Source organism: Populus euphratica, unplaced genomic scaffold, assembly GCF_000495115.2.
Source record: "Populus euphratica unplaced genomic scaffold, PopEup_1.0 scaffold3111.1, whole genome shotgun sequence".
Classification (NCBI taxonomy): domain Eukaryota; kingdom Viridiplantae; phylum Streptophyta; class Magnoliopsida; order Malpighiales; family Salicaceae; genus Populus; species Populus euphratica.
In genome coordinates, this window is record NW_011502927.1 from 11 (window position 1) to 14868 (window position 14858).

Genomic DNA, 14858 nt, shown 5'->3' on the forward strand with positions numbered 1-14858 from the left:
TCGCGTCCAAACTAATCATATTATAAGGGTTCATTATAGTGATCCAGTGTACCAATCAATCATACAATAACATTCCGGTGCATGAATCTAGCCTCTATAATAATCTCCCTCGAAGAGACATGGTAAAAAATAGAACCATGCATGAGGAAAATCAAAGACTGAACATGGTGACCCAGATGAAGAACTTGAGCTTCTCACCAATGTATCTGACATGTTTGCAATACGCACTCGGCTCAAACATGAAGATAACTTCTAGGTCAGAGACTAGCTATGTTCAAATCAATTATTATTATTAGTAAATTACTTGATTATGTGGCTTGTAAACTGCCAGAAAATGGCTAACATGACAGGTCCATTGAGAAAGGGATTTAGACGACCAAAATTGAAAGTACCGAGGTCAGATGCACTAAGCCCAATCCCTTGTGATCATGAGATGTATTTCTTCTTGGTTGTTTTCGCATCATGAAGATATAATGATAACAAGTGGCCAGATATACTACTGAGATTGACCAGCCTGTGTGCAGACAAAATCACCAGATTCATGTCCATTTCAACTTGGATTTGTTAGGTATATTGCCTGAGACTGAGAGCGCTAACATAGAGATGGTTAGAAAATGGATGGCAGTGTGACAAGTTCATTCGGCATCAAGTTACAAAAGGGCTGGACAAAGATTTCACCCTCTGTGACCTGATGAAATACAGAAAGATGCATGAATCACAATTGTTAACAAAAAGAGGGAAACAGGCCGCATCCTCAACAAGAACATTGGTATAGTGTCAGCTCTATATAGGAAGAGAATGTTATTCAATTTTGAAGTATGCAATAGAATTACATTGACTATGACATACAAATATTACAAAAACCTATCTGCTGATGACCTTACAGTTTTACAACTCTCCTAAAAAGGGGCACGCACCATTCCCACCTATGAAAAGTACACGTAGTTAATACAGCTATATAGTAAATCCAACCTTCATCTCCTCCGATATCAATACCAGGCAGAAGCAGATATCAAATTCCTATCTTTCCATCCCAACAGCATAGCTCCATCCTTTTCCACCAATGTATAGTGCTCTGAGTAAGTCCTCAGCAGGCTCTTTATCACAGAGTTCACATAAGTACTCAAAGGGTATTGCTGGAAACCTGCCATCATGAATCTAGACTTCCACTTGCGAAAGAGCTCGTGGCGCTCCACCCTCTCCTTCCCCTCACATGCAATGACATTTACCATATCCCTGGCTAGACAATGCTGCTCCACACTAATACGCTCCTTTCGATCCCTTGGCAGCGTCACATCAATGGATTCAAACATTGCCAAGTAATAGTTTAGAGTTTCTACAAACCGAGTGACGAAAGGGGTTGTGTTTGTATTTGATTCTTGCTCCACCAAAGTGACTACCTTGGGATTGAATGATTTGATCATACGAAGCAGCCCATCTCTTGGGTTGTTCACATCAACACTTTCATCAGGAGTGTGGTGGAGCTGCAAGGGAAAGTTTACAGCTAGAGCCTCTCCAGGCCTAACGTCAAGCATTTCCTTTGTCACGTCTGGAGCAAAAACTGGTACCCCATGAAACTCTACAGGGATATTAAATTTCTCAGAAATTGCACTCAACCGTCCCGCAACTGCCTCTAATCCACCCCCACGGGCATATTTAGAAACAGGATCGTCAATACCTGTAATACGCACATGTGGAGCACCACCTGGTCTGGCTGCAAGAGCTTGAAGGAGAGTCATCCACTGTGTTCCCTGAGCAATTTGGAAGTCTATTATATGGATGCGGTCCTCATTTCTGCATGCTTCAGCAATGGCTCCATTGGCTGCCATGTAACCAAACTTCAGGTATGGACAGATTTCGTACAAGATGTGCATGTAAGACAGCAAGTCCTTGCCTTCAGGCTCCCTGCACTTAAGGGTACGATAAATATTAGCGCCTGATGACTCCTTCCTTGCTACCAATCCCTCAATCAAGTATGCACCAAGACGCTGGATTGGTTCCCCACTGATTGACACCACACTTCTGGCATTCTCAGTCAACTTATCAAAAGCACTCACGTTGTTTTCGGCAAGAGCTTTAGCGCATGCAATCAACAGCTGCTTCAGATCCCCAGGTGGAATACCATGCAAAGGCACTTCTTCCATTGACTTTTGGCGTTTCTCGACATGAGCACCTTCACCCAACTGCCTCTGCCTTGAAACAAAAGATGTCTGATTCTGAATAACATGAGAACCCTGGCGCCAGGCCCTAGGTTTCTGATCTGATGTCTGTGGCCTGCTACTTTCCCCCAGAGAAGCATTTGACGTGTTCAGATCTTCGTCATCATCTGGCCCCATAAGAGCAGTCTCCAATTCCTGCAACGCGTGTTTTATGTTCTGGCTAGAACTTGCATCTTGCAACGACGAAGTGCCACCAGAAAAGAGCTGTAGACTTTCTAGTCTACAGTCCACAGAAGGGCTTGGCCTATTAAAATAACTGTTGGATTCAAGAGAAGAGTTACGAGAAGGACTAACACCTGAGAGATTATCTGTGGAGCTGTAGCACTCCTGACTGTCACTTAATGTAGCAGTGTATGTATCACACTCAAATTGAGTATAGAAGGGTGAGCTGGGTGAATTTCCTATATCAAATTTCAATGAGCCAAACAACCTATTAGGTATAGAAGGAACAGACGGATAAGAAGATGAGTAGGATAGGCCCGCACCAGTGACACCGTATCCAAAATACTGGTGCGATTCCATACCTACACGTTTAGCATCAGTTGTTCTACTAGCAAGACAGAAAGTGATTGGCTAGGCTCTGTTGTAAACAATTAAAGGCAGCTTTACAACCCTCTTCTTAGAACTCAAACTTGTTTATCTTAGGTAAAACAAATATGTATCAGCCTGGCAAAAACAAAAGGAACCAAAATGAACATACAAGTCAGTCTTATTTCAGTTACAAGATAACTCCATGTTAATCAAAACTCTAAAGCAAGGTACAAGAAAACATCAGAGAGAGATCATGACAAAAATCTTCAAGGAAAATCCAGACACAATCAATATTGAAGCAAAAGGCAATAAAACAAAAGGATTTCATTATCAACATCCATAATATAACTCAGGCATTTCTATCGACGTCCAGTCCCTTATTTCCTACATGTAGGAAGAACATTCAAACTTTCTTGCTGAACCCTGTACTCTTGCAGAATCAATCAGTAACCAAATACAGGGTCGTCACCAATTTCTTTACCATCTTCAAGACCATATAGGAAAGTGAAATACTTTTCAAATTACCAAACCAAAGACGTAATAAATCCACAAAAACTACAACATGTTAAATTTTCAGTTACCAAATACGCACCAGGAATTTGCTTCTAAAATCTGCTTTGTATCAACTCAATCAATCTAAATCTAAACATGTAATAAAAACAAGGAACTAATTCAACAAAAAAGAAGTAAGAATTCTTCTCTAAGAAAGGCAAGAGAAACTACAATTTGCTCTTAAAAAAAAAAAAACAAAGAACTGAACAGGAAATTAACCTCTGTGACTCCTTATTGGACCAAAAAAAATAGAAAATAGCATCATGTAAAATCAACAATTTATTTAAACAATCGTAGATCACTCAAAGAAACAGAGTCCAAGGTATAAGCAACTATAGAACAAACAGCACTGCAAGGCTTCAAAGAAAACCCTTCACTTATCACACAAAAACGAAACAGAAAAGACATAAAACTGAATCAAATATCAAAAAAAGAGGGGTTAACTTACCGGGAAAACAAACCCAAAAATCTTCAAAGTTCCAATCTTGAAAAACCAGTATAATACTCGAAAACAAAACTGTATCGAAGAAATGAAACAATAAAGAAACTAACTTTCTGGGAAAGAAAAGAATCAAAGAATTGGTGTTTGATTTTTTTTTGAATTTCTATTTGACTTTGTTTTCTTCGTAGTTTTCTATGATGGGTTTTCAGGTTTGGTTTGGTTTTTTACAGGAATTCCAAAGACAGCCAATCTTCAGTAGTATATATAGAGGGGAGGGGGAGGGGGAGGAAACGGGGTTTTATACGGAATTTAACGTCACTGAGTGGTTCTAATAGGTTTACATTTGAAGGTGGGGTCGTTGATTGACGGAGTGAGAGATTGTTAACGGTTAATCTCGCCGACCATTCGTTACACCTACGTAGAACATTCTTTGGTTTTTCTTACATGACCTCTGCATTCTTGACTGCGCTGACCCACCCGATGACTGAAAACGTGGGAATCCTTGTTCTAGCCTAGCCAACAAGTTATATGACACATAATTGATATTTTCGAACAAATATTTTTTAATTAAAAAATATTCAAGTGATATTTTTAGATATTTTTTAAAATTATTATCATTAAAAAAAATTAAAAAGTAAAGCACTATAAAAAAAAAAAAAGATTGAGTCGCATTATAGGGTAATTGATAGAGGTAGCTAATGTTACTTCTTGCCAAGCCTCGAAGTATTTTCTTAACTTGTCCATAATTTTTTTAAAGGGTATTATTTAATTAATTATATAGAAAAGATTTGGAGTTCAATAATTTATTCCATATAACCATAACTAAAACAGTTTAGTATTAATTATAACTAAAATATTTTAGTATTTCACTATACATTATACAATATAATCTATAATAAAATATTAAGTTTTTATGTTTTTTACGATAAGCTGTACGATATAGTAAAAAATGGATGATTTTAAATTTTTTTTTACTCTGTTTTTTTCAATAATCCTAAGTTTGATAGGTTAATCTAATTTTACAGATTAATTCAGTTTTTTTAGATTTTTTTTCTTCTTATTTTTTTCTTCCTATAGGTTTTTTTCCTTTGTTTTTTCTTTTTAATTAATTTTTTTTTATTTAGTTTGTTAAAGTTAATTTTTTTTATTTAGTTATCAAACTTTTATGGTACGGATCGTGGGTTTAATGGGTTAAACCAGCTAATTCTGGTTTAACCTGTAAATTATTTTTTTTCCTATTGAGTTATCAAACTTTTATAATATGAATTTCAAATTTGACTAGTTAACCTAGTTTAAAAGGTTAACTTAGTTAATTCATATTATTGTTTTCTTTTTCTTCATTATTTTTTACTTTATGTAAGTTTTTTTTTTCTTAGTTTTTTTTCTTTTAGATTAATCCCTTTTTGGTTTGATAGTTTTTTTTTTGCTTTTTTCTTTTTTTTGTTTGTTTCATTAATTTTTATAAATTTAGTTTGTTAATATTAAATTTTTTTTCCATTTAGTTATCAAACTTTCATAACACGGATTCCAGATTTGACGGGTTAACTTGGTTAATTCAGATTTTTTTACTTTTTCTTCTTTAGTTTTTTTTTCTTGTAGGTTTTTTCTCTTTGTTTTTTTCTTTTTCATTAATTTTTTTGTTTAATTTAGTTCATTAATATTAATTATTTTCTATTTAGTTATATTACACTTTTATGACATGAATTCTAAGTTTGACAGGTTAATCTAGTTGATTTAAATTTATTTTTTCTTCATTAATTTTTTTTTCAATTTCATCTTTTAATAATGTAATTAACTATAACCAAAAGGTATCAACCTTTTACTATGGACTGCACAGTGTAGTCCATGATAAAAAGGCTGATATTTTTTTATTTAATTTAGTTTGTTAATAATAAGTTTTTTTCTATTCACTTATCAAATTTTCATAACAAAGATTTCAGATTTGATAGGTTAGCCTAATTAATTCAATTTTTTTTTATTTTTTATGAGTTTTTTCTACCTATAGGTTTTTTTCTTTGTTTCATAATTAATCTTTTTTTTATTTAATTTAAGTCATTAATATTAATTTTTTTTCTATTTAGTTATCACACTCTTGTGACATGAATCTCAGGTTTGATGAGTTTACCTGATTTGACGGGTTAACTTAGTTAATTCATATTTTCTGTTTCTTTTTCTTCATTAGTTTTTCCTTCCAATTTTATTTTTTAATATTATAACTATAACTAAAATATATCAACCTTTCACTATGGATTACACTGTGCAAATAAATAATGATGGGTTAACCTAATTTGATGGATTAAACTAATTGATTTATATTTTCTTCTTTTTTTCTTAAATAGTTTTGTCTTTCAATTTTATTTTTTAATATTGATTTGATGAAAAATTAAACTTTATGATTTGTTTTGTTTACTGTTCATAAAATTATTGTGATTTCATGAGATGATGTTACTGTAGCCCTCCTTGCAAAGCACTATTTATTGGAATAATGCTTTGTTTTATTAATATTTTTTAATTATTATATTTTTATGACACAACCTTATAATCAGACTCATATCCAAGGCTTCGGATATGGTGTTACAATCAAACTCACTTAAACTTGAATCATGCAAGTTTAATATTATTATTAATATTATAAATATTATTTTTGGATCAGCCATTGCAAACAAACTCAATACTTAGTATAGTTTTGCAGAAAAACCTAACAAGTTTTGCAGAAAAATCTAACACTTTTAAATCTAATTTTTTTTAATATTTTTTATATAAAAAAATTAATCTACAACGCAACTCGAGCCACATTTCTAGTTAAGATTCTAGTGAAGATTTAATTAGGGTTCAATAATTATGTCTGCCTTTTCATTTGAATGTAAAAATGTATGAGCTGTTTTTGTAATCAAACAATTAATTACGCGTTATTTCTGAGTCATTAACATCATTGGTATGAAGTACTAACCAGTCTTCCTAATTCGGTGTACATTATGAAAATGGATTTAAGTCCTACGTTAGTTAATTTATCCTTAGTAATTTAGGAGAAATTCATAAAGTAAGACTATATATTTAGCCCCTAATTATTCAGTTTCTTTGTATTATCTGTGAATAGCTTTTGAAATTATAGGCTATTAAATGACAATTTTATGAGTTTAATTGAAAGTTTTGTTTGATTTTTTATGGATTAAAATGTTGATGCTAACTCCTTGATTATTGCAATGAAAAAATTGGACAATAAATAATTTTTTAATACATGAGTTGAAGGATAAATTATAAGCTAATTCTTTGATATTTAATAATTTGTGCTTATATTCACATCTTATGACCGAATTGTATCATTATGGAAATAGGGAGGTTTTGCAAATAAGGAATGACTTTGATATCTTGTCATGGTGGAAGGTTCAAGCTAGTAAATATCCAATCTTCCAATACATGACTAGAGATTTATTGGCTTTACTTGAATTTATTGTTGTTTTAGAGTCTATTTCTAGCATTAGTAATAGAGTGGTGAGCAAGACTCCATTCAATGAATTTAGATGCATTGATGTGTCTTCAAAATTGACTGTGGATTGCTGAAAATAAAGATAATATAATAAATATTTGTGTTTTTCTTTTTTTATAGATATATTTTAACAATTTAATGAATCAAGATCTTGACTTTTATTGGTAACTATTGTTTTTAGATGGGATGGTATTAAATTCGGATAGTGACATCACCATGTTAGGAAGTATGAAACTTATTCATTGTTATGACTTTTAGTGAATACAAATTGGGCACCATTTGTCTTTGACTTGCTTGCTATGCATCTCCAAGAAAAAGAGAGGTGGAGTTGACAATCATGATCGTTGAATCTCGAAATTACTTACTGGAAGACGAAAGTGTGTTTGGTATGGGTTTAAAGAATAATGAGTAATAACAAGTGTTTTTAGAAATAAAATAAGAATTTTAATTAATATTATGAAAATATAAATAATGTGAGTTTATGGGTCTCAACTCAAAAGTTAGGTGGAAGAAGAAAACATGATATAATTTCCAACATAATAATTCATTAAATAATTTGTTTTTTATAAGATTATCTCCCGTTTCATTGCTTGGATTACTGGTTTGGTGGGTTAATTCTAGTTAATTCGAGTCATTTTATTATATCATTTTTTAATTGATTTTTTTAATTTTATCTTTCTACACAAGTCGATTGAGAATTGAGTTTCATAATTTATTTTGATTTTTTTCTTGTTAAGTTATCTTGATCTCATAACTTGAGTTATGGATTTGACAAGTTGACTCAAATTATTTTTTTATCTTTTTTAATTGATCTTATTTTTCAATTTCATCATTCAACATCATTAGGTTTTTTAAAAAATTAATTTATTTTGATTTGTTTTCTACAAGGTTATCATAGTCTCATGACTCAATATATGGTTTAACATATTAACTCGGGTTAACCCGAATTGAACTAATATATTGTCATCTCAATGTTTATATAAATAAATATTTATTTTGAGCTAGACTATATTTTCATCGGTCATACATGTTTTATTTAGACCCGCGAAAGAGACTAAGTCACGTCAGATTAATTCTCACTTGATTTAATTTTTTCTACTTAAAAAAATATTAGCAACACCTAGATTTTTTTATATTAAAAAACAAATTAATTCAAACTAGACCAATGATATGCTAACTTAATATTTAGAATAAACAATCAATTAAAGAAAAAAAAACAAGAGAATCATTTTGAAATAAAGAGAATAATAATAATATTTCTAAAAGGATCCCATACAAGATTATTTAGTTCATTATATCACTAAAATAATGGCGAGCAGACTTGCCTAATAAAATTTCTCTACAAATAAATATACAAGACATTTTTAATTTACAAACCAATAATTACAATTGAAATTTAAATTAACAAAAAAAAATAAAAGAGGGAGATTTATGTTTCTTTCTTCCTTCACTAAATTAACAATATTTACTAAAATAGTGTTTTATTCTACTTCTTTTTATCTAATTTATGTTTTTTTTTTCAATTTCAATTACATATTTAAACGTTAAGTTTATTGGGGATTGGGATTTTTTTTTAATTTACTTTTAATAAGATTATCTCAAATCCATAATCTAAATCGTGAGTTTGTTGAATTAATTCGGTTGACTCGATTTTTTTGTACTTGAATGGAAATTATACTTTATAATATATCTTAATTTATTTTTTACGAGGTTATCTCTATCTCGCGACTTGGGTAATAAGTTTAGCATATTAATCCTGGTTTGCTCAAGTCATTTTTTGTTTTTTTTAATCAGTTTTTTTTTATTTTATTTTTCAACACTAGGTTGATTGGAAATTGTGTTTAATAATTTGTTTTAATTTTTTTTATTAGGTTATCTCAATCTCACGACTTGGGTCGTGGATTTGATAAGTTAATATAGGTTAACTCAGGTTATTTTTTTATTTTTTTAAATTATTTTTTTTCAATTTCATCATTCAACATTAATTTTATTAAAAATTAAACTTTACAATTTATTTTGATTTATTTTTCATGGGATTATTATGATCTCATGAATCAGTATACAAATATGTAAGTTCAATTAGGTTGAATCAAATCGATCTAATGTATTGTCATCTTAATGTTTATTAAAAAATCTCACCTTAAATATTTATTTTGAATCAAATTATATTTTTATTATTTATTTAAATTATCTTTAAATCCATTAAAAAATAATTAAGTTATATTATGTTAATTTTTATATAATTTAATTTTTTTTCTACTTAAAAAAGTTTAATAACGTATAGATTTCTTTAACGTGAAAAAAAGTTTAAGACAACCGGCACTGCGGGCTAATCTTCGAGCACACAATTATGTGTTTTGGGTGACCCTTCTCGAGTAGTATTCACGCGATGAAGATACGAGACTGGGTCTTACGTCGAACACGGGAAGAAAGACCAGCGGAGCGCAAACCTGGTCCAACGACGACGTGACAAGTGCGTGGCCTATTATATATTATATATTAGCTAGCCGTGTTAATTAATTAAGCCAGCGAAAAAGGTTTCGACAGGCCACGTCATCAGTGACCCCTATGAAGATCACACGCTGACACGTTGTAATAACCATTCTAGCTCTTTGACTGATTTGACCTCCCAGGACACGCGTTCACAGCACCGCGTACAAGACCAGCTAGCAAAAGTGAAAGGGGGTTCAAATCCCAGAAAACAAAGGTACATAATTTTTTTTAAAAAAAAGGAAGAAGAAGACATCACCCATGACTCAAAAGATTAATCAACATAAGATAATGTATTTTTAATGTATAGTTTGCTGGGATATTTATAATATAAAAGAGATATATTTTTTTAATTAGAGAAAAATATTAATTATATTGCCTATTTTTTTCAGCTTGATTTTTTTAAAAAAAGAAAAAAAACTCTAAATTTATCATTCAAGATTTTCATGTGAATCATGTATCATTTCTAATTTAACAAAAACACAGGGAAAGTGCAAGGGAAAAAAAAACAAACCGTCATGTTTTCCGTCATTCAACATCCATGTCATGTGTGATTGACAGGAGGGATGAGAGGCAATTTCTTTTTATTTTTCTTGCGAAACACATTCAAAAAAGGATTCCCATGGACGGCGTTTCCTTAGCTGGTGGAAAATGCATTTGTTTCCTCTATTTGATAATTAATTAGACGACAAGTATTTGATGAATGGAATGCATTCTGATCTTGGCATTATCGAGAGGATAAGGCCAAGCACAGAGTGTGGGCTTAGGAGCATGCATCTATTAAATTGTTGATATAAAAATGACCTGCCGGTCTCACTAGCTTTATGGTAGCCCACAGTATATATATTTTTATAATATAAATACATAGTTTAAGTCTAATTCTTGATAATATTTATATTTTATCTACTATTTATCAAGTTTAAAATATATTTATTTATTCAAGTTGGGTTAATATCTATTAAATTTGAATTAAATTCTGTCAAGTTTGGATTAGATTTTGACAGCCGCTGTTTTGAAGTAAAGAGCAGCGAACATTCAACATCCTCAAGACGAATTCTCGTCAATTGTAGCCCCAAAAGTCAACCAAAATCCAGTCCCAGCTCTCAATCGTGAGGGAATTAAGCTGCCCAATCGACTTTCTCATGGATGACCCTCAATTTGCTTGCTTGGAAATACGCTTACAAGTTCTTACGCATATGTATGCATATTGTGAGAATGATATGCTACCATTGCCTTAATGCTAAATTGGTTTTATCAATAAATATCTCGAGCTTTTTGTGTTCAAGTGCATTCAATGACAAAAAAATGCTGAAGAACTCAACCTCAAAGTGCCAAGAAAGATTTATCAAGAGAAGGGGGATCCTGCAAATACCAACCAAATTAATTACCCCTTGATTTTCCCTACCAATCCAAACAATGGTTGCCAAAACTATATGATTTTCCCTACCATTCCAAAAAAAAATGCTGTATTCTTTTCTAAAAAGAAAAGCAGGCATCTTGTTTACATTGACAGTTCATTGTAATTTTATGTTTAAATAATATATTTAATTCTATTTTTGAGATATTAATACAAATGAATTGAATTAGTAATATAGAGTGGTATTTTGCTCTTAAGTCATAAATCATTTCTTTGTGTTATAATAAAATATTTTTTTAGTTCTAATAATTCATAAAAAATCATGATTTTTAATTCTAATAATTTAAAATATGACAGTTGATTGTTTGTTTGAGGGAATTTTAGTATTTTTAATTTTTAAAGTAAAACAAAAACAACAAAGAGAGTAAAAAAAATAGAAATTTTGTGTGAGGGTATATAGGTATTTTTTTTTATTGTAAGTGCATAGTAGAATTATATATGTACCCTTAAATCTAGAAAATCTACTTCGATATTATGATTTTTTGCTTTAGAGTTTTATTTTGTTAATTGTTTGTTTGATTGAGAGTAATAATGTAATTTAACATTTTAATAGGGATTTTTTTATTTTGAAAAAGCTGCACAGTACATACTAGCACCTGAGAGCCACCCCGCAATGTTGTTAAAATTATTTTTAAAATATTTTTTTTATAATAATTTTAAAATGAATTATTGTAGAAAATCAAATGGTCTCTTCCTGTATTTGCTTTTATACAATTTTTTAAAAAATAAATTTCATTTAAAATTCAATTTTATATCCTCAAAATATTCTAAATATAAAAATTGATTTAACTATAAATTTTGTGAACACCGAGTAAGACATCCATACGAGAGCAAAAGGCGTGCATTCATGTGAAGCTTTTACTCTAACTAATGAGATCCACAGGTTCTCGAAATGACACGTGACCTTCCTTGGACCAGACAATGGTAGATGCGCCTCCGTTGACTCCACTGGTTACTTATGGATTAATTCAAGCGAGTATGTGAGTCAAAATAAAGATTTTTTTCATTTGACTTTTTGAAAAAATCATATCCATGATTTTAAAAAATGGAATTTTGTGGGGACATGAGATGGTCGTAGCTTGGTCACTTATCATAGTATTTTGTTTTGAAATGAAAAAAAATAAATACGACTTTATGTGGAACAATTGTAAGCTCTTATATAGTCTTATTATACTCATTTAGTAAAATATGATTCAGCCTCTGTTTTTAAAACTTTTGTAGGATAATCCCTCTATTTTTGAAAATCATAAGTTAGATTACTCTTTTTAAATTTATTTTATTTTTATATAATAAAAAAATTAAAAAATATATTTATCAATGTATATTTTTGACAAGAAAAACAATTTAACTGTGATGAAAAATCAATAAAATGACAAGTTGAGTGTGTGAAAAAGAAAGACAGATAAATATATAAATGATTAAAGTGCATATAATTATTAAAAAAAACATTAAGGGACATTGGTGTTTTACTATACACAGTACCTCATAATATTATGAATTACTATAATAATATAATGATATTTTTGTTATTTCAATAGAAAACTAATGAATTAGCCATTGGGGTTAAACAATCTTTTTAATAAAGTTTATTGATTATTATCATATTAATATTAATAGAAGAAAAATCAATTCTTTCATGTTTTTAACATAGTAAAATGATTTAATACCTTGCAAAAATAACTATACTAGTGCATATGCATTTCTTAGTTTTTTTATTTTTATAATACAATAAAATAACTAAATTATATTAAAAAAAATTAAATTAATTTTCATGAGCTAATTTTGTATTGCTACCATTTTTTGGTTTATATTCAAGATGATTTGAGGGTAATTACATATTTAGTTTTTATTTTTTTTATTGTTATATATTTTATTTGAAATAATTTTTTAAATTAATTTTTTTATAAAGTCATCCTTCATTTTTTTCTTATTAAATTTGATCTACATTGCTTTTTGATATTTTTTTAATTTCTTAAGTTTTTTTTTAAAAAATTATTTTTTAAAAATTAAATTGATTGAGAACTGAATTTCTTAATTGATCCTGAATATAAGATTTTACGAGTTCTAAATTTAAAAAATTAACTTTGATTTAGAAAATTAACTCTAATTTACTTGATTTTTTTATATAAATTTATTTTTTTTAATTTTATTTTTCATCTTTTATGTAATTGGAGGTTATACTCTATTGTTTATAGGATTACAATATTGAAAGTGAGAGGGTTACCCAAAATCTTTTTACTTGTCAATTTTTTAATTTAGTTTTTTTTTAAAATATTATTTTTAATTAGATTAAATTAATTAATTAATTAATATATAAAAATAAAATTATTTTTTAAGTTGGAGTTCCACAGTCCACGGAAAAGTAGACAAGATTATCCCTAGATAATACCAGGGCCAGGGTGGTTTGTAGTCCTGTGGGCGACCATAGGTCTGCTCTCGTTGAGAAAAGAGAAGGGCACATTTATAAATAGAAAAACACAGATCACTTGTCTCAAATATCTCCCCCCTTTGCTGTGACAATCATTAACTTTATGTTGGGCCTGTTAGTATTAACCTTAGCCCATATTCATTTTGCTTTGGAAATTTCAAAGCTCAATCAGAAGGCCCAACACAATTCTCATAGCCCACACTAGGATGGGCCAGTGGTTTTCACTTGTTTAGAGGCTTTTGTAGTTGCGGTTTCCATCGCCTTGGAGGCGCAATAAAGTAAACAAATCTTCACATTCAAATCCTCTTATGTTCATTTCACCCATGAAATTCAGGTTAAATCACTTGCTTACTTTCTCAGTTTGCTGCATTCTTGGGTTTACGAGTGTGTGATTTTGAGTATATTTATTAATTTTAGGTTACATTTATATATTAATTTGAAATTTGACTTGATTCATATCAAAGATAAGAACTTTTTTCTGTTGTGTGGTTTTGGTAATGGATAATCAAACTCTATTATGCATTTAGAATGTCTTCTGGTATTCATTTCGCTCTTATAGTTATAGTTATGATTTGAAAAAAAATAAAATTTAAAAAATTATTTTTTATAGTGAGTTTGATTGAATTATTTACATTATTTTAAAATTATAACTGAAGTTGATGTTTAAGTAAAAAGTATATTAAAAATATTTGATAAAAAATATGGTTAGAATTGTGATTAGAATTGAAGTTAATTATACAATTATTTAGTTTAAAAAAAAACATGTAAAAGATGCTTTTGATAAACTAAGTTGGAACTTAGTTAATTGATGGGTTCCACCAATAAAAACATATCTGAAATTCATAATTAAGTTTAAAATAATTTTTTAATTATTTTTTCTTTGCATTAAATTATTTTTTTGTGTATTTTTTATATCAAAAATAATTTTTAAAAAATAAAAAAATAATATTATATTATATTATATTATATTTCCAAATAATAAAATATTTTAAAAAAGAACTATTACTACATTTTCAAATACCTTTCGAATAAATAAATAACTATGTTCACCCATAACATGGAAGCAACCATAAGAATAAACAATGTTTTTTATATATAAAAAAAATTTAGATTGTAATTTTATTTCAGTAATTTTACTTGTATTTTTGTAAAAGACTTAGATTCTCTAATATTTTGGTTTTATAACAAAAAATCCTGTCGCACACACGGTAAAAATAAAATAAAAATTAAAAAAATAATAAATCTTATATTTTTAGATCTCTTCTGAACACAAAAATAACTCTAAGGTTGCC

The 14858-nt window shown here is 29.3% G+C and overlaps 1 protein-coding gene across 1 annotated transcript; it reads right to left on the reverse strand.

Moving 5' to 3' along the window:
• Window positions 1–760: 760 nt before the first annotated feature.
• LOC105119563 (scarecrow-like protein 21) lies at window positions 761–3971 on the reverse strand. Its single transcript, XM_011017711.1, has 2 exons — window positions 3751–3971; window positions 761–2885 (listed from the first exon to the last, which is right to left on the reverse strand). The coding sequence occupies exon 2, from the start codon at window positions 2739–2741 to the stop codon at window positions 990–992; it is 1752 nt and encodes a 583-aa protein (XP_011016013.1). The 5' UTR covers window positions 2742–2885; window positions 3751–3971; the 3' UTR covers window positions 761–989.
• Between the last annotated feature and the right edge of the window lie 10887 nt (window positions 3972–14858).

Excerpts from the sequence above, each read along its gene's own strand:
- LOC105119563 (XM_011017711.1), bottom strand. The coding sequence starts at position 2,741 with ATGGAATCGCACCAGTATTTTGGATACGGTGTCACTGGTGCGGGCCTA.